General features: G+C 34.1%; 1 protein-coding gene across 1 annotated transcript in view; it reads right to left on the bottom strand.

The window, feature by feature from the left end:
- Window positions 1-5,059: 5,059 nt before the first annotated feature.
- Slc44a1 (solute carrier family 44 member 1) overlaps window positions 5,060-21,060 on the bottom strand; it is a 105,885-nt gene continuing 89,884 nt past the window's right edge. Inside the window, exons 14-16 of the mRNA XM_010619701.2 lie at window positions 10,317-10,553; window positions 7,840-7,920; window positions 5,060-5,589 (exon numbers count right to left, since the gene is read on the bottom strand). Coding sequence (XP_010618003.1) covers window positions 5,566-5,589; window positions 7,840-7,920; window positions 10,317-10,553 — 342 coding nt within the window. The 3' untranslated portion in view covers window positions 5,060-5,565. The remainder of the gene's footprint in view (window positions 5,590-7,839; window positions 7,921-10,316; window positions 10,554-21,060) is intronic.

The raw sequence follows: 21,060 nt of genomic DNA, 5'->3' as shown, positions 1-21,060 counted from the left end.
GGGGACAAAAACATCTTACAAATTTCTGTTGTCCGTGCCTGCTTTGGCAATTTTCCATTGTTTTTTGGTCAAGTATATATGATACATTTGCCAAGTTCTCATCTTCATTTGTTTTTGGTCATGTTGGCAGATATATTTTAAGACAGTGAAATACTGAGAGCACTATGCAACATGTCGTTATCTGAGCTACAATAAAAATAACCATGTGTCTTGGTTGATGAATAATTACAAGGATTCTCTATTTCTTGGATTTTTTTTTCTTTGTATCCACTGCTAATAATCTGGTAAATGCCATACCTCCTCATACATGCAAGGTAAGAAATTTTACCATTGCAAAGATTCAACATTGACCATCTGGTTATTTATTCTGTTTAGTATAGTTTCTATTTCCAAACCTAGTACTAAATTATGCAAAAATCTTTAAATTATAAAAATGATTCCAGGCCAAAGGTGCTAAATTTCATCTCAAAGGATCTTAAGGGAGACCCAATCATTTCTATGAACATTTGAAGTATTCACAGATGTGCCAGGTACATTTGAGAAAGTCCACAGATTTTATAAATTCAAAGGGACTCATGATCCCTCAGATGATTCTGCTTTTAAATATGACATATTTAATTCAGATCTTAGCAAATAAAATAAAATTTCTGGAATATTTGTAAATTAATGTTATTATGTTCAACCAGATCTTGACTAGATCATTAATAAAAGCTTTCTTATTCTGAGCTCCCTGGTCTAAAGAAAGTCAGTTCAGTTGTAAACTAAGTATCAAAACTTAAGAATAGCTTAATATCTGCGTCCTTAACAATTTCATATCACCTGAACAAATTTACTAATGAATTCCTGTAGAACACATCAAATTAAATCCTGTCTATGTAATTCACAAAGGTGGTGACTGTTCATGCAAAATTAAAACTGAATCATCATTTAGTTTTATCCATAGAAAAATCAAGATGAGAAAGGGCGCTATAATGTATCTATAGAAAAAAGGTTTTCCACAGAAATTTACAAGTTTAAAAACTGCATTTAAGATTTCTGTAAGAAAGAGATTTTCAAAGATTTAAATCTTGGATTAAAACTGACCTCTTAAATTAAAACATGAAATATAATAATTTGACTCAAATTTATGAAATTTGAAAATTATATTATTTTAAATTTGTAAGTGTATACAACATGTTTAGTTTTTGTTTTAAGCTTTAGATTTTCTCTCTCTCTCTCTTTTTTTGTACTGGGGATTGAACTCGGGTCCTTGTGCTTGCGAGGCAGGCACCAAAACACTGAGCTAAATCCCCAGCCCCTAGATTTTCTCTTGAGACACTCAAGGATCCTACCTTTTCAAAATGTGGGCTATATGCTAAATCTGGGCTAAGCACCCACTGTATATGAACAGTGCCTACTTTTCAAATGGACTAACACACATTCCTTATTACACAATTCTATATAAATATGCATTTAAAGCAAAAGGCATTCTATGCTATGAATGCAGAATACACAAGTTTCTGCTTTACGCATTTACTTATGAACCCACAATTCTCCAATATATATTCACAGACCATATCTTAACTCCATGCAAGCACTTGTCAGATGCAATGTATGAAAAAGTACAGAAATTAACAGTGTCAGGTGCATTGATAAGCCTTCAAGGATTTTTTTCTCCCATAGCAGCAGTAGAAAAGGAGTAGAGAACTTACATATGAAGGTGGAAGTTTAAAGACTTTTCTGAAGGAAACTTCTCAGACTGTGTTAAGTCCATTAGAAACTCCAATTTAAATGAAAGAATACTGACCAATAGTAAAGTAAAAATAAAATAAAATGAAATGTTCAAGTCATCCTAGCAGACAGATCTGGTTTTGCAAATGATCTCACAATATTCCTTTGTATGTTGGGGGATATTTTGAAATAGCCTTTAGTAGCTAGTGATTGTGCATGGTGAAAATGTTTAAAGCCTCAGAAGCCCTGTGTAGTCTTGTAAATATTGGGTGCATGCAATTTCTGTTTTGGAGAAGAGGGAGGAAAAAGTATTACTCTCATTAAGCAGATCAGGATCAGAATAAAGGGTCAGCCCCCTTACCACTGCCTACTAAGGAGAAATCCTGAAACTCCTCTGGAAAGGAAGGAGAGCTCTTGGTAAATACCAAGGCCAGTGCTATTGGGAAGAGTTTATAATCAGCAGGTTAAGGCCTTTCCCTGAAAAAAAGGAAAATGGGAATAAGAGGACATTTTTTTAAATAGAGAAACTTATTTCTAGCATAATTTTTAAAGAGATTGAGTAAGTGCTTCCATTATGGAAAACATTTGGGGACCAATGTACATTTTAAACTACTTAAATTACAGTGACTTAGGATTTATTTATCCTGTAGGATAGGATAAAAACTTTAATCCTAAACATTAACCATTACATTAAATGGTTTAAAGGAAACTTGCTTTGAGCTCCGCTCATCCATGAAAGGATTATACAATCTTAGTGCCCTTGCTATATAGCTAATGTTTATTATTATTGTATTTTAAGCCTCTCATTGAAGACAGGTCTCTTGGATTTACACTGGAATTTAACCTTTTCTCTTTCTATCATATTACAACAGAGCTTATTTTTGAGGCAGGAACCTAGAAAGTTGAAGTTATGCACGAAAGCCCTAACTATCTGATGGCAGAAAATATAATGATACTCTGGATACCACTACCATTTACAATAGGGATCCTAACAATAACTCTAGAGATAGGACTCCTAAATGCAGTTTTGAAGAACCATCACAGAAAAAGACAAAAACCACAACACAGAATCAATGGTTTATAAAATTATTCAGGTGTCCACATTTCATGGATAATTTTTGTTCTTTATCTATTCTTTTCATTTGGGCAGAAGATGGAAGCAGTGAGTGAGTAGCAGTAAGGCAGCCCATAGCTAGCTGAAGAATGACTTGCAATGAATGAAAGAGGCAATGGGAGTATCTGAACATAATCTCAAAGCACTGAAACTGCTAAAAAGCCTCTATGATGCTTTATCAATTCAGGAATGAAGCTCATGTGAGTGATATTCCATATATCAAATATCTCTCTGTGTGTGCCTGAGTAATATATATGCATATTTGCATATATCTATATGGCACACACATTTATTTAGGGAAAAAAGCCTGGAAATTAATTTGGAACTCAAATGACATGGTTACACATAGATCATAATTTCTAAACACAATGTTAGTAAAACAAAATTTATTTGTAAAACAGGACCTGTTATATAAAATGGCACACAATCAAGTTATACAAAAATACAAAATTTCTTTCTGATTACAGTTCTAGTTGCAAATGATAATTAGAAAGCATTCCTGGTGGCTTCCAAATATCTGAGATTGCGAGCACATGAAACGGGGCAGCAAGAATCCATGATGCGAGGATGTCCAAGTGAGTAAAACCTAATTTCCAAGTTCAAGATTTCCATCAGGTCACGTTGGAGGAACACCTCCTAAAATAGCTAGCTCCTGGAATGTCTTCTCTTTGGACACCCATCTTCCAGACTTTTGCCAATTCTAATTTAGTTCCCAATGTTTCTGAAAGTCCAAAATCTGTGTGGCTATGAAACAATAGTATTCTGAATTTTCTTACATGATTTGCTCTCTCAACTATTTGGATAATCGTTAGTTACATAATTATATTTATTTCATTTCAAATAATATAAAAGAGTACAGTGACATTGGAGACACTACATGTTAGATGTTAACTTCTGGAGAATTATTATTTCATAATAATAAAGTTGGTTTCCAGATCTTGCTAAGACATGAACTCTTAATTGTATGCGTGTGTGTGTGTGTGTGTGTGTGTGTGTGTGTGAATCCAGACTCTTATTGCAAATATTCTGGAAAATCAGAAATATTACATGAGCTTTGAAAAGAAACCAAGGCATTTAGCAAATTTTAGCCTAGCTAAAGAACACCAATACTTAAAAAAAAAATACAGTTTACCTTTTGCAGCAATTTAAAGGTCCAACCCTTTGAAAGGAAGCATATTAGCAAACAGCTGCTTATTAAGCCCTAGTGACATTAATTGTATGCATTCCCATAATACCAGTCTAATTCACTGTCCAATTCTGGTTGGAGGCAATGCTTTCTTTCAAAAGATTCTCCTTCCATGGAATGATAAAATGTGGAGGCTTTTTTGTCTTTTTTCTTTTTTGTACAGAGCCTGTATTTAGTGCAATAAGTTTAAAAAATTTGCTCTGAAATATTTACTTTACATTAACAAAAATAGCTTTTTTTTTAAAAAAATTGTAACAAAAAGGAGTTATCGCATAAACAGATCATGAATTATTCTTAGCAAATTACACTTTTTTTTCTTAAAGCATTCACCATTACAATAAGCGGAACAATGGAATATTAGCCATTCATATCTGGTAAGCTTCAGGAATAAAAAAACAAAATAACAAAAATCCTCAAACCCACCCCCAAACATAAAGAACATTCACACTTGAGGATTAAAACATTAACCAATTCTTCAGTTAAACACTGTAGAACACTGGATAGTCAATAAATTGCCAAAGAGAGGAGCACCTTCCAGTGTATTTTCAGATGTTATAGCAAGCATTTGAATACAACGGCTGTTTAACCCTAAGCCACCGAAGTTCTTCTGAAGCAGAAACCCAAGCACTGGAATTTTCAGTGCTCTATGCTCCACATTTTTGTCCCTTTAAAATTCCTCCTAATATTACTTAATCTACAAATCAACACACAGAAACTTAAAGGCTAAACTTGCTGGGAGCCCCAGCTTCCTTTCAAATCAGGCACACAAATGTGTGGAGGATGCTACTAAAGTCAAAAAGAAAGACAAATGTAAGAAAAAGTTTGCATAAGAAAGATTATCTACCCTTTTCTTTTTTTCCAACTTTCTTTTATAGAAGCATTAGGGTAAACTACATATACCTGAGGAGTTGGTTACTTTTTAATGTTGGCTGATAAATGTATGAGCTACTAAGAAAATTCCCAGGTTGGCCCACTTGCATGTTTTTAAAAGTAAAATGACATGGCTTTTGATTGGGGGAGACTGATTGGAGTAATGCCTTATTTATCTGAAAGCACATGCCTAGTTTTGATGTGCTAGGACTTAGGCATCAGTAAAATAAGATCATGATTTTATACACACATCAGGGGAATTATCCCTGAATAAATTTTAGACAAGAATTTGGTACAACAATTTTATCTAATTTAAGTAACTAAAGTTAAAATCTCCTCTAAGTTATTAAAAATGTTAATCAGATATGAATCTAACATTTCCACTAAGACAATTACAATTGAAAACATTAAATGACAGAAGTTGCCTTGTAAAAGCCACCCGTATGAAAGGAGTACATGTTTGACAAAAATAAGCATAAAAAAGGTATTAAATCCCTGTTCCTTTTTTGATTTTGGCTGATTATGTGTGTGTGTGTGTATACATATACATATATATATACATATATATATATATATATACACACACATACATATACATATATACACACACCCACACACACAAATACATAGTTATGTGTATATATTGTTTTGGAATGTCAATGGGTTCCATAACCGTCGGCTAGGTTCAAGCAGAACTTGCTCCCGAAGCCTAGAAAACAAAGTCATACAGAGTATAATCTTAGACAATTACCATAAAAAGGAAATTATGAATGATGATACAAATATACACATGGTCACAAACAGCAACAGGGGAAAATGGATTGGAACTCCTCCTCTGGGCCTATATTACTGGGGCCAAAATTCCTGGGAGTACTGGAAGTCACATTTTCTTCAAGATCATCTGTGAGACATACATAGTCTCCTTCTCTGAACCATATCCCCACAGAGTCCAAGTTTTCCCCTCTTTCCCCCTTGTAAGTCCTTTTCCGTATGATAGCAAGAAAACCATCAGATTTCCCTAAACAGCATAAAATTTTTCTAAAATTACTTTCAAAGAACTAGAGAAAGAATCAATCTTTCAACTTTCCTTTTCTTTACCTGTAAGGTTCTCTTAAGAAAAAGTCCAAGAAGAAAACCTGCAGTTCTCCTATTAGTTCAAAGATCCCCCATCAAAAGAAAAATTTTAAACCTCATTTTTGTGAGCATGATTTTATAGGCTAAAAATAAATTCTAAATTAAAATATTCCATTAAGACAGACAGCAGCAGTATTTCTAGACATATTGCAAAACAGGCATGATGCTCTGTTACAGAACTTTCACCTAAGAGAATAACACAAGCAAATATAAATAAGCAATTCTAAATTTTACTAATCCCCAAACTTTAGGGGAAATTCCTCAGATAAATCTATCTGACACAGAGGATAGCAATAGCAGGGTAAATTCTGATCATGCAAACTTTGAAAGAGAGAGAAGGTAAAATATTAGGTGTTTAAAAAGTAAAGCTGTTGTGTAAAATACTTCACACTGCTCTTTTGGGGATTTTTTTTTTTTAAACATTTAAATTATTCTTAGGGACCAAATGCTATAATGTCCAAAGCACCAGAAAAACTATGCACATAAAATATGTATTTTGGTATACAGCAAATAATTTTTGACATTTATCAGTAAGCAAGAAAATGGCGAACATAAAACGCAAGCAAAAACAGAATGAAGATTTTAATGCATTGTTGTTGGAAAGGGACACTAGATTAAAACTGAAATACTATTTAGAAAAACTTCCTAAAATGTTTGGCTTTTGGCAGAATGCCATATAACCAAGACAATTTTTTATAATTATAGCTTATATAAATTAGGGGTGCAGGTAAGAAAGGAATACTTGTATCCTGCTCTACCACAACTTGTCTACAATTTACTGAAGAGTGATATAGAAACATGCCAGTCCATGGGCAAATGAGCAAGTTTTCCACTTCTCCTTTCTTTGAATACTTATTACTTAATGAGTCAGTGGATGTTTCAATCCCTGGAAAGATAGAAAAGGTGGGGAAGACAAGTTTATATTTTAAGATTTTAGGTAAGGTATATCCCCTAAAGTGTTAGGCTTGGGATCTTTATTTCTTCAATAATGAGGACAGCCAAGCATTAGAAGAAAGCCTTCCTCATTTCTCCAAGTCCCATAAGGTTGGCAGCTCTGCCACTGTGGTCTTAGAGCAATATATGCTGCAGACATCTGTTATGCTGCAATGAAAATAACTAGAGGAAAACAACTCAGGATTCTCTTACACTGATCAAGTTAGTCTTTTCAAATGAAAGAATGAATTAACATTAATAAATTAATATGTAAAAATTCTCAGAGAAATTTTTCCTTTTCATAAGTAAGCTGGGAATACACTAGATAGATGGTCTTACTGAGGGGGAATGTGGGTGTTGACTGAAAATGCCATGTGACTGCTACAAAAAAATAGCTTAAGAAACAAAGTACAATCTAGGCAACAGAAGAAAGTCACCAAAGGGGAAAAGACAGCAATGTAAACAGAACAATATTTTTAAAAAGGAAGAATATGAACTTAGCAAGCTGAAAGGAATTGCTATTATCATCTTCCAAAATGACAAAAATCAAATGTTCAGTCAGATGAAGATTAAACACTGACAGATTAAAAAAAAAAAAAGTGGGAAACAGCAGTTTTACCATAGAGACGAAACTATTATCCCCTAGTTCCCTGTGCCTAGAAGTTCCCTGATGCTATTCCTTTCAGCTTACTTTTACAGAAGGTGGTCTCAGCTGTGACAAGAATTCTGCCATCCAAGTGATGGGTAAGCACACAAACAGAAAGAGCAGCATGTCCTGAGTGATACAGATAACAAAAGCTTCTCCAGAAGAAGTGTAGTCGGTGAAAACAGAGAGAGAGAGGAAGTGAAAGTGAAATTCTTGGAGGTCTGCTGCCTCCTCATCTGCACCTACCATCGGCTTTAGTTCTCTGGCATCAGCAACGCCTCCCTTACCAGCTTCTTTCATTGCTTTCCTACTGTTTTCCACAAATTCCTGCAAAATATGAACCATACAGCATAAGTTCTTAAGCCTTTTCAGATTTCAGCTGACAGATGAATTCTAAGGAACATTCACTCATGTATTCATTCGGAGGTACTAGGGATTGAACCCCAGGGCCTTCACACTGAGCTCCATCCCCAACCCTTTTTATTTTAAAATTTCATTTTTAAATTTTAACACAGGATCTCACTGAGTTGTTAAGTTGTCCAGGCTGGGCTCAGAGAATCTGAAGCTCTTTTGCCTCAGGAGGACTATCATTTCCAAAGTGATGGGATTATACATGTGAGCCACCAGGCCCAATTTACGTTTACATTTGACTCAATCTCTGCAAATGAATGATCAAAAAGCACTGTGGTAAATGATATTTAGTATCATATATAAGAATTGTTAAATTTGTGGTAGTGACTAGTTCTCTGATGTAAAATCTTCTTTCCATCCATTCATTGTGACAATGTCACTAAGGGTCCAAGAGATAATGCTAATTTTGTCCAGAAGAAAAAATGTCCAATGTTTTAAAAAGATTATTTACCCATACTTAGAATATTATTTTAGGGCCGGGGATTTAGTTCAGCAATTCGGTGGCCTGCCTTGCAAGCGCAAGGACCCGAGTTCAATCCCTGGTACCAAAAATAAAAAAGAATATTATTTTATTTTTCCATATCAAATTTAAATAAAACAAGAACAATTCATTTCAAAACTCTAAAGACCCGAAGGTAAAAGCATTAATATTGCTAAACATGAATATTTTTTGCTTTTTAAAACCAAACCATAAATAAACTATTTTAAAAATGTCTGTCTGGTCTTGACAGAGATCAGGAAGACAGGAGTATTAAAAGGAACTTGTGCTTAGAAGGAGTTAAAGTGGACTATGCCCCAAAGGAAACATTTCTATTCTATCAAAGATGATGAAGCACTTCATTAAATATCCTCATTCTTACAGAGAAAACTAAAAGTGGAAAACTATTGTTTATCCTGCTTTTGATCAGTGGCTTAAAAACAAAATCAAACCCATCTTCCAAATTTTTAGATCACAAGAGATGAAATGCTCACAGATCAAATACCATTATTAAAATAACCAGAGTATTAGTTCAGAATTATGAAAATGTCCAAAATGTATATAATATAGCTCACGATGCTGTCAGATTCTGGAAGAGGTAATGAGTACCAAAGAGGTCAGCTAGATCATCTGGAGTTTTTACTATTAAAAAAGTCTAGCTTATTTATTAATACAATTTTTAGATTTAGCTGAAAAATCATTCTAAAATGATATATCATCTCAAAGTATATTTATTATTCTCAAGATTAATGTCCATTAATAGATTAATATCTATTTTGAAAGTAGGAATATTTCACTGCTTAATAACAAAGAATCATTATTAAAAAGCATTTGTAATTTGGTATCATTTAACCTTGATGCAAATAGTACTTAAACAATTTTAATGTAGTTTTAAAGTTGTTTAAAATTTAAATTAAGGTTTATGGCTGTAAAAGCCATAACATTCAAATCTTGACTAATATAAAAATATAAAACAAGCTACCACCAGTCATGAGTCTGTTATCTATAGTCACTATAAAGTGCTTTCAACTTGGCATGGCATATTTATGATGAATTTTAGAGTTGACAGCAATAACATTTGGAAAGGTAGTGGACAGAAAAGCAGGTAGGCACTAGGATCTGCGAAGACTTTTTGTCTTTAATCATCATTTCAGGAAAAGGCACTTAGAACATCTGTGGTTTAGTGTTCCAATTCAAGGGTTAGAAAGCATTTTTAAATGTTCATTTAAGCTGGGCATGGTGGTGCATGCTTGTAATCCCAGCACTCTAAGAGGCCGAGGAAGGAGATTTGTAGATTTGAGCCCTATCTGGACAACCTTCCAAGAATGTCTCAGAGCAATAAATGAATGAATGAATGGGATGGGGATATATAGCTTAGTGCAACAGCCCTGTGTTTCATTCCCAGCACCACACACATACACACATACCAATGGATTTTTTTTTTTTTTTTTTGGTACTGGGGATCAAACTCAGGTCCTTGTGCTTGTGAAGCAGGCGGCAGAAAAACTGAGCTAAATCCCCAGCCGCACCAATGGATTTTTAAAAGTGTATTAAAATTAGTGTAGCTGCACAGAGAGGGGCAGCAAAGTGGAAAAGTGTGTATCTGAGACAACTAATGAGTACTGCTCCACCTAGGTGGATTTGTAATGGTACACGTTTCAAGAGGACCTTCTTCACTGATTTCTCCAAGATTAACTTCATTCAGGAGTAAGTGCTACTGGTTTAATTCTGAATTACTGTTGCATACGATGAGAAATTAAACATAGAAAGAGTTTAGCAAAATATTATTAATATTTTTATCCTTCATGTAGTAAAGGGCATTTGAAATACTTACCATTAGCACTTTATCCATATAGAACTCTCTGCCAGGGCTCCCATCATTGTACTTTGTATCAATGGCAAAACATAAGAATAATACATCCACTACCATTTCGTAAATGGACAGGAAGCAATGAGCGACTAGGAAAGCAAAGAGGCAGACGATGATCAGAGGCAGCACCCATACTGTGTAATCCTGCTGGTAGTTGAGCAGCATAATCCCAGCCAAACCTGTGCTGCAGACTATCAGCACCTAAAGCAGAGAAAGCAAAGATCATGTTTAATATTCTATTATTAAAAACCCCACGATTTCTTTGTCACTTGCTGACTTAAAATTCTCTTCACTATTTATAAATGATGGCTGTAAGTGGTCACTGCATTTCAAATGAAGACATAATCCTTATGTACCCATGTACAAACAGTTGTATCTTATACAATACAAACTACAAAATTGTACTTTATGATTCTGGTTTACATTGAAAATAATCAAGTTTTCCAAATGTATTACCATTCCTGAAAACTTCACATATTTAGACTTTGTGGTAATTTTAAGGTAAAATTATGTATATTTGAGCAAAAAATTACAAGTACCCTTAGCACTCAGAAAAACATTATTAATACTGGTATTGGTGTGTGGTGTTTGAAGCATGATAGTTCACAGCTTTAAACTCTCTGAAAGGGATACAAAAACAAATCCATGTTAAAATAATAAAACAGAAATGTTTATTGTTAAAGATCATCAGCTGTGATGCTTTATCATCTCCTATGTAGCACTTTAAATTTTTTGTGGTTTTTAGTTTTTCAAAATTCTTATTAGTAAATGTTTGTAGTCCACAATGATTACATTCATAGTGAGCAGTTGATACATGTATGTAACACATCTTAAGTCTTTTTTCTTCCCTTTACCCTTTTCCTTTCCTCAATCTCTTCATCACCTTCCCTTTTGCAAAAAGATATCTTCCCAAATATTTTATTTCAGCTTCTCAAATATCCTATAAATGGCTTGTGGAAAACATTATCAACTCCATTTCATAGATGAGGAAACATGCTCAGAGATCCTAGCCAACCTACCCAAGGTCATACATAGTAGAGAGAAGAACAGTTTCCACTTAAGTTATGGTCTTACTATGCCAATCCCAGTACACTTTCTAGGTAAAAACTCAGCATACACCTGTACATTGACACAGAACAAAAATGGATTTTCCTGAATCCTAGGTACACTATTCCACTGTCCTTTACTAAGCCTAGGAATAGGATCTAAATAAAGGAAAAGAAAGACTATAATAATAGCCACATTTTTCTTATTTAGTGCTAAGGATAATCAGTCTTTTGCACATTCCCCACTATTTATCAACATCAAAAGTAGTTCTCATTAGTTATAATGCACTAGACAATACATTGGTTAAGCTATAAATTGATTCCTCTCCCAGGTACTTCTGCTGAACAAATGTGAGTATTCCCAAGCTTTAGAAGGCTCCCTGCACCATTTTTGTGACAGTATAGTAATGAATGAATCATCTCTTATAGTGGCTTATTTTCTGGGGTGATTTCCACAGATGGTTAATTATCCCCATTTTCTTTCTTTTTTTTAAGAGTAGGAAAAATTTATTGAGGAAGACAGCTTCTGTCTAAGAGACAGAAGGGGAACTGGAAAGTGGGTTCCCTGGGGACCCTGTTTCCTAGGGGATTTTTATGGAGCAAAGCCATGAGGTATGGCAGGTTTAAGGTGGCACAACACTATAGTCAATTAGTAAAATTACAAGTACAGTCACTTAGGTAATATTGATCCAATGGGGAATCACAAGGTGGGATAAAATTATGATCAACCAATAAGATTACAAGTATAGTCATTTAGGTAATATTGATTAAATGAGGATCAAATGAGAAAGCAAGTCTTTCCTTGTAGCAAGCACACAAGGTCTCCATTTTCTTTCATTCCTGTGGTCTCAATTTACAATGTTATTTCTTATAACTGTCTTCAAATTTTATACATTTACTCCATGGTAGAGCTGGAGTTCTGTATGCTCTCACCATGTCACTAAAAATTAAATCATATTTAAAATGTTAAAATTCAATTATAGGAATGAGGTACAGTCCAAACAAAGTAGATATTTAGACAAAAAGCTGTTAAGAGGGCCGGAGATTTGGCTCAGTGGCTCTGCTGTGCCTTCCTTGCAAGTGTAAGAGCCAGAATTCGATCCCTGGTACCCGCCCCAAAAGTTGTTAAGATGGAAGGCTGGCTATTACATCATATGAGAAACAACCTAAAGAACTAGTGATGGTTAGTTAAAAAAAAAAAATCAAAGAAATATAATAATTACTTCCAAATATAACAGAAGGGTGTCTAACAGGGGCTACATTAATGGTTCTCAAACTATAGGGAGGCAGGGAATGCCAGATTGGCTCCAAACTGAAGCACAGCAACAACACTTTAGAAATATTTTACATACTAAAAATATCCATAGCCTACATTTTAAGCACCGATCTGGATTAAAAAAAAAAATCTCTGTAGTGGGATACACATGCCTTTTTACAGACAGAGTGCCCAAGCTGCAACCCAAAACCCACTTACTTATTGCAAAGTGCCAACCCTGCAATTAAACCTGAATACTGAGGTTTTAGTTTAGAAAACAAAACAAACATAAAAAGAAAACTGATGCTTGACTACTAGTGCAACTTGTCTTGCTTGCTGACAGAAGGATGTGTGTGCCTGCTGCAGCATGTGTACCATAGGTTCACCACCACTGCCCTAGGGAGTATTCAATGGGATGTCCTGGGATTTCTATTTATATTTTGTGTGCATTTAAAAATTTCTGTTTTTAGTTTTATAATGCAGAGATTAGTAAAAGCTTTACATATATTATTATTTTAAAAAATTTTTTTCCATTAAGTTTATTGGTACAGTTTAGATGTACAATATGATGACATTTATCATTGGGAATTTGCACCTTTACAAGATATATTTTGGTTCTTATTTTTACTTCATTTCCCTGCCCTCCCTTCAACTCCTCCCTATTTACATAGACTTTGTTTTCATTTTTTCGTTTTCTCCTATTTTTTCCCTTTCCCTATTCCTCCCACTTCCTCCTCCCCTTTAGACCTTTTCCTGTTTCACATTATCTATTATACATTTTGATTCTTATTTATACTTTCAGTTTCTCACACGAGAGAAACTATTCAGTATTTACACGTCTGTTGCTGAAATCAGGGAGAAGACAAGATTGTCCACTTTCACCACTCCTGTTCAATACAGTTTTGGAAACATTAGCTAGAGCAATCAGATGAGAAAGAAATAAAAGGGATAAAGATAGGAAAGGAAGAAGTTAAACTGTTATTATTTGCTGATGACATGATACTCTACTTAGAAGACTCCAAAAATTGTGAAAAACCGTCTAGACTTAATTGACAGATTCAGTAGAGTAGCTGGATGCAAGATCAACACTCAAAAATCAATAGCCTTCTTGTACACAAATAACAGACTCACTGAGAGAAAAATTAGGCAAATAATTCCTTTCACAATAGCATCCAAAAGAATGAGATTATCTAGGAATCAATCTAAAGAAGGAAGTAAAAGTACCCTACCTTGAAAACTACAGCACTCTGAAAAAAGAGAGTGAAGAGGATATCAGAAAATGGAAAGACATCCCTTGCTCCTGGGTAGGAAGAACCAATATAGTTAAAATTGCCATGCTTCCCAAACTGCTATATAGATTTGGTGCAATCCTGATTGAAATCCCAACAGTATATTTCACAGAACTAGAGAAAACAATCCAAAAATTCATTGGGAACCAGAAGAGACCTAGAATAGCAAAAGCAATTCTAGGCAACAAAGACATGTCAGAAGGTATCACAATCCCCAACTTGAAACTATACTACAAAGCTACTGTGATATAAATAGCAATGGTATTGGCAAACAAACAGACCCGAGGATCAGTGAAATAGATTAGAAGATGCAGAACACCTCCAGACATACTCAGCTACTTTATCTTTCACAAAGGAGCCACCAACCCTCACTGGAGGAAAAATAGCCACTTTAATAAATGGTGCTGGAAAAACAATTTCAACCTGTCACAGATGAAAACTAGACCCCTTTCACCATGCACTCAACTAAAATTGAAGTGGACCAAAGATCTAAATATTAAAACAGAAACACTAAACTTGCTGGAAGATAGGTTAGGTAGAACTCTTGAAGACATTGGCATAACAGAAGACTTTATGAACAAAACTTCAGTAGCACAGGAACTAGCACAGAGAATCAACAACTCGGACCTCATCCTATTAAAAAGCTCCTGCACTGAAAGAGAAACAGTCAACAGAGCTAAAAGACAACCTACAATGTGAGAAAAAATTTTTACCAGCTGTTCCTCAAAGTTCTACTATCTAGAATATATAAGGAACTAAAAAAAAAATCAGACCCCCCCCCCAAATTTAGAGACCCAATCCAACAGTGGGCATCTGAAATGAATGGGTATTTCTCAGACAAAAAAAAAAAGCAGCAAATAAACACGAAAAAATGTTCAACATCACTGGTCATTCGAGAGATGCAGATGAAAACAACACTGAGATTTTACCTCACCCCAGGAAGAATGGCTGCTAATTAGAAATCAACCGAGAACAAATGCTGGTGGGCTTGTGGGGAGAAAGGAGCCCTTCTCTATCATTGGTGGGAGTGCAGATTGGTGCACTCACTACGTAAATCAATATGGTGGTCTCTCAAAAAACTAGGATAAGAGGTCCTATTTTACCCAGCTATTCCCCTGCTGGGTATCTTCCCAAAAGAATTAAAAGAATCATACCACAGTGATATATGTACACCCATGTTCATAGCGGCACCGTCTGTTATAGTTAAAACTTGGAAACAGCCCAATTGTCCATCAACTGGAAACTGGATAAAGAAATTGTGTGTGTGTGTGTGTGTGTGTGTGTGTGTGTGTGTGTGTGTTAATAAAATGGGGAACTATTCAGCCACAAAGAATGAGAAACTAGAGTCATTTATAGTTTAATGCAGTCAAGCCACACTCAAGTGAAATAAATAGGACAGACATGCACATATATTATTAACATATAAAGAAACATTGGGGAACTGAGTTCAAAGTTTATACTATTCTAACAGAATCCATGATTTTAAAAGTTTAGATGCTTCTGTTCTGGAGGATAAATTAATGAGTATATAGTAGAAGAAATGCAAATACAGAGCAGGATGTGCAGAAAGGAAAAGAAGCTAGTTTGGGGATCAGAAAGATGAAGACTTGAATTATAGAGTTAATACTTAGATTTGTGACTCTAAGCAAGTTAAATTTTTTTTAGCCTGTTTTTCCATCTTTTTTTTTTTTAATTTTATTGAGTTTACTGGTACATTTTAGGGATACAGTACAGTTACATTCATTGTTGGGATCATGTACCTTTACATGGCAAGTCTTGATTCTCATTTTTTTCCCCTTACCTCTGCCCTCCCTTCACCCCCTCCTCCCCTCCCCATCTACAAACACTTTATTTTCATCTTTTCATTCTCTCACATTTTTTTCTTTTCCCTTTTTGTTCTTCCCCTACGCATCACACCTTCCCTACACCTTTAGCTCCTTTCTTCAAATTTCTAAATGTCAGTAATATTATTGGAATCTTATGCATTGTTGCAGAATATTCACACCAGGGAAACTATTTGGTTATTTACACATGTGTGACTTATTTATTTCACTTAGGAGTATATCTGCAATATGTATCCATTTTCCTATGAATGAATCTATTCTCTCGCTCTGTTTTTCCATCTTTATAAGAGATATAACACACCTCGTAATTGGTGAAATAAACATTCTGAAATATTTAATGAAATGCCTGGCAATATTCTACACTTCCTTCTTTTCTTTTTCCCACTTTAATTCCTCCATTAATGACTTCACTTTCCCCTTGGTTTCTGTATTTTGAAAAGTTTTGCTTAATAGTATATAAAAAGCAATAATTCATATTCTAATTTTATTAATCCAAGTCAAATGTCAATTAGAAGGTATAATTATTGTGAACAAAGTTATTGCCAAACACAAGTAAAATATAGACACTTACTTTCAATGACTGAGTTCAGTTCCTGGGACTAGGTCATTAAATGAACTGACTGTTAGATGAGGAATTGCATTTAGTATGTACATTACAATAGTCAGAATAAAGAAATGGTCTAAGGAAACAACTTGATGATTTTGCTTTTGTTTGAATAACTCTTACATGCATAACAGAACATAAAACTACAGTACTGCATTTTCAGTACAATTAGAGAAAATTTAAGTACTATATAAACAGGGCGTACTGTACAAAAAAATGATATTGAGGCTCTACAAATAAGATGTACAGAATTGTAAAAAAAGAAAAAAGGGATTAGGTTATTAAACAAGGAATATCTGTAGTTTTGATGCAGGGGTTAGGGCATGGCTCTATAAATAAGATGTACAGAATTGTAAAAAAAAGAAAAAAAAAAGACAGGTCCTAGATCAGAGTGGTGAGTCATCAGTGTGAACAGTGCCCCTCGGTGGAAAGTCTGAACAGTTAAACAAGGGATTAGGTTATTGAACAAGGAATATCCGCAGTTTTGATGCAGGGGGTTAGGGCGTGGCTAAGACTACATGGGAAAGTAGGGTTAATTACAAAATCCTAGGACACATGTGCAGAAAAATTCCCAAGGCTCTGCATGTGGATTTCTCACAAAAACTCCAGCAGGTTTCCAACAGGGTGGCCAAGACCAGATGCCAGCTTCAGGAGTGGGACATATAAAAGGGACAGTTGCCACTGAGATCTTCACTACTTTGTTCTTTTGCAATAATTCACCCTCAAGCTGTAGGGTGTACTTCTTTTCCACTTTTACTTGGTCCAAATTCAATCTGCAGGGCCTTTTGTTTTCCTACTTTAATAAATATAAAACATTGCTACTGTTTGCACTTGTCTTGACCAATTCTTTGCTCCAGACAGAAAGAACCTAGAAAACCACCTCTAGAAAGAGCACCCCAAAACCTAGCAACAGTTTCACATAGAAGAAACTGAAATTTTGATTTTTGGGGAAGACAATGTTATTGGGGCAAATATCAATAACTTTTGGACTTAAATATATTTGAGGACTGGTAAGTCTCTACTCTTATCTTTAGGACCATGCAGGCCAGTGATCACAGGTCACAAGCCACTAAACTAGAGGAGCTGTGGTCCCTTCCAAATCAAATTGACCATTATAAAAACTATCAAATTATCTTTTTTTTTGTTTTTGAGTTTTAAGGCTTTTACAATTCAGTTTTAAAGTTTGAGGTAATTGAAAATTTACATGCAGTTGTAAGAAAAGAGTGGCTCCAGATATCCCTTGTAAAACCATAGTACAATACCACAGATATATTGCTTCTGATAAATCAAGATACAAGAATCTTTCACTTTGCCCTTTTATGGCTTTTCCTACTCACTCCCAACTCCATCACTATGAGTAACCACAAATCTTTCTCCAATACCACTACCACCACCACCACCACCACCACCACCATCGTCATCATCATCATCATTTTGGGTTGAATTCAGGACCTTGCACTTGGGAGGCAGGCAGTGGCATCAGTAAGCAAGTCCCTGGCTCAGCAACATTATTTTAAAAATAATGTTATATAAATGAAATCACACAGTATTAATCTTCTGGGATTGGATTTTTTTCATTCAGCACCATTCCCTCAAGATTCACTTAAAATTGCTTCCTGTATGAACAGTTAGGTCATTGATGTTTTCTTTTACAATGTTTCCTATGACTACCGATGCAGAAACTACTTCTGCCCATTAGCAGCCATTCAACTGTAATAACAGAAACTCCTTTCAAAAGATTTACTGAATTAATGATCAGAACACTATTTCCAAGAAAGGGAAACTAGGGACTCTTCAATGTTAAAGACCTAAAACATACTGTTTTCCTTTTATTTATCGTTTTGGGATTCTTAATTCTTATAATTTTATGGGTTTAAAAGTAACTTTTACTAATACTATTGTTATTTTTGAAAAAATTTATTAGTAATTATATATAGTACTTAAATATCACATGGGGAGTTGGTACACGTACATAACACACTCAATTATTTTTTCTCCTTTTTTCTCTTCCATCTCTCCCCTCCAGAGAAGTACTGTTATTATAAATATCTTTCTCAAAAATGATTTGACAATGGATATCAAGAACACCAATTAATTGAAGTTCTAGGATTTTAGGATTTAGGTAAGCCATAACTGATGTGGATAAGGATTTATACAAAAGTTTTTCACAGTAACATACCTCACTCAGATTAATAAGAACGTGAGAGCAGCTCAAATAAAAATAAAAGCCTTGTGACTGATTAAATGATATAATAAGTGTATATGCAATTAGAAAATTTTTAGTAAAAAAGGAAATGCTCATTAACATAATACCAAGTAAAGAATGAGCTACAAAGTTGACTTTTCCATTGGATTTTAAAATGTATTTGAGGATTAGTATACAACAGCAGATTACCACTAACTACTCCAAAAATAGTTGTTGAATGAATAAAAGGATGTGACAAACCTAAAAAAAAATAACTAGACTGCTGAAAAACTCAAAAGTCAACTTTAAATAATTATATTTTATCAACTATATATTTTTCATTATAAAAGAAATGCATGTTCAATATAAAGAACATTATCTTAATGCTAAAGTAGGGTGAGAGGCTTGGCCTCCATTTATATTTTCATTATCCAAATGTTAACATTTTGAGATGCTAATTTTCATTTTTTTCTTATGCACATATTAGTGAATTTTTTGGTGATACTAGGGATTAAATACATGTTCTACCATTGAGCCATATCCCAGTCCTTATATGTACATTTTTAAACAGCACTGTGATGGTCTAGTAATTTTACTCAGCTTTTTCATTTACTAAGTTATACACATTTTTCACCACATTATAAACTCATAACAAGAAACAGTTTAAACCAGGCAGGGTGTAATATGCCTGTAATCCCAACACTTGGGAGATTAGGGTAGAGTTTGAGGTCAGCCTGGCTACACAGCAAGTTCAAGACCAGCTTGGACTACACAACAAGATCCCGTGTTAAGAACAAAACAAATGAAGAAAAAAAAAACACAAAACAAAGCAAATATTTAAAAGCCAAACCAAAACAACAACAAAACAATTCTAAACAAAAAACCAACATGGCTTAACAGGTGAATAATAGTCTACTGGCTATTACACCCAACCATTTCTCTATTGTCAGGCATTAAATTGTTTATAGTTGGCACTATTTAAATGATGCTGTACTTTTCTTTCCCCTGTATTTAAAACTATTTCCAGGGGTAGATTATCATAATTGGAAATGAATCAAAAGAATTAAAAAAAATGGACCAATGGAAAATTTAAGTGTCTGCTGAGGTAATTGTAGAAGTTCGACAGGCTTGAGTTCAAACTCCAGCTCTACACCAAGTTTACTTCTCTAAATCTGGCTAACTTAATTAGCTCTCCAAACTTTTATTCCTTGTATAACAAAATGAAGATAACTGTAGTGGGTCAACTTACAGGGAGGGCCAGTATGACACTTCACTACAGCACTTCAGTCACGGGCTGAGGCCTCACAAGTGCCTCAGAGTTTACTGACATCACCACCATCATCAAAAATTGCCATGCAGTGTATTTTTTTCTCTTTTTAAAAATTGTTTCCTTTTTCCCTTTTGAAAAATTACTAGGTATAGTATATGGTTTTAGTCTACATTGCTTCATCTCTTTTTTGGTACTGGGGATAATTTATATAAACAGAAATAAGACAAAAAATCTGAAGCCTTCTAGAATGAACTATATAGCATATAAATAATAAAACTGTCAAAAGTATTCTCAGTCCTTAACACAAACTAATTCACATTATTTTCAGTATAAAACCCTTTCTGTCATGTAAAAACATAACAATAACTTCATTAAAATGTAAATTTAATGACAAATTTCAAAGTAATTGAGCAGTTTTATTCTTAACTCCTTTCAGATGACAGTTGTTTAAGAATCTCTTTACTTTAGACTATAAAGTGCTATGCTTCTCCATACTGAAAATTTTTTTCTTTTCAAAAACACTATCATTTTAAAATTTTAATGTAAGTAGATATTAACAAGGAGAATATAAAAACACTTCGTTTCTATGAAAAAAATAAAATTTGATAACAAAATAATTAGAAAATAACAAGTTAATACACTGCATATCATGATCTTAAAGGAATGGTTAAAATGACAAAGTATAAGTCACAGATGAAAAAGATTCTTTCTTATCAAGAAGAAACAAATAAAAGGACAAATTTTCCTCATTTTAAAATCTCATTGGCTGGAACAACCTCAGTATTCATTAGTAAGAGAACATTTAATAATTTTATATGATAAAATACTGACCATTGTGATAACAAGTAATTATGAAGTTACCAAAGTGAGATGGAAAATGCATATGGTACATTGTGAAGTACAAAGGGTAGGACATATAGGTATGTATGTGTGTTACGGCTGTCATACTATAGAAACAACTCCATGAAATAAAACTGCAAAGGAACATAAAGAAATGATAAACATAGGTTACAGTGGAGGTGCTACATCTTTTTCCTTTCTCATTGGTTTTCTTATTTTCTGAGCATTTCATAGTTGAAATGCAAGTATGCTAAGATTTAATTATAATGCTATTTATTATTATGTAGATTATAACAGCGTAGAACAAACTGATTTTTCTCAGACATACCTATGGACAGTAGAAAACTCATTTCCTAATAGCTATATTTTTTTTTT

The sequence above is a fragment of the Fukomys damarensis genome, unplaced genomic scaffold, assembly GCF_012274545.1.
Source record: "Fukomys damarensis isolate Sample0158 unplaced genomic scaffold, DMR_v1.0_HiC HiC_scaffold_36, whole genome shotgun sequence".
In the NCBI taxonomy this organism is placed as follows: Eukaryota; Metazoa; Chordata; class Mammalia; order Rodentia; family Bathyergidae; genus Fukomys; species Fukomys damarensis.
Note: the sequence above shows the minus strand (reverse complement) of the source record. Positions and strands in the feature narration are given on the sequence as shown.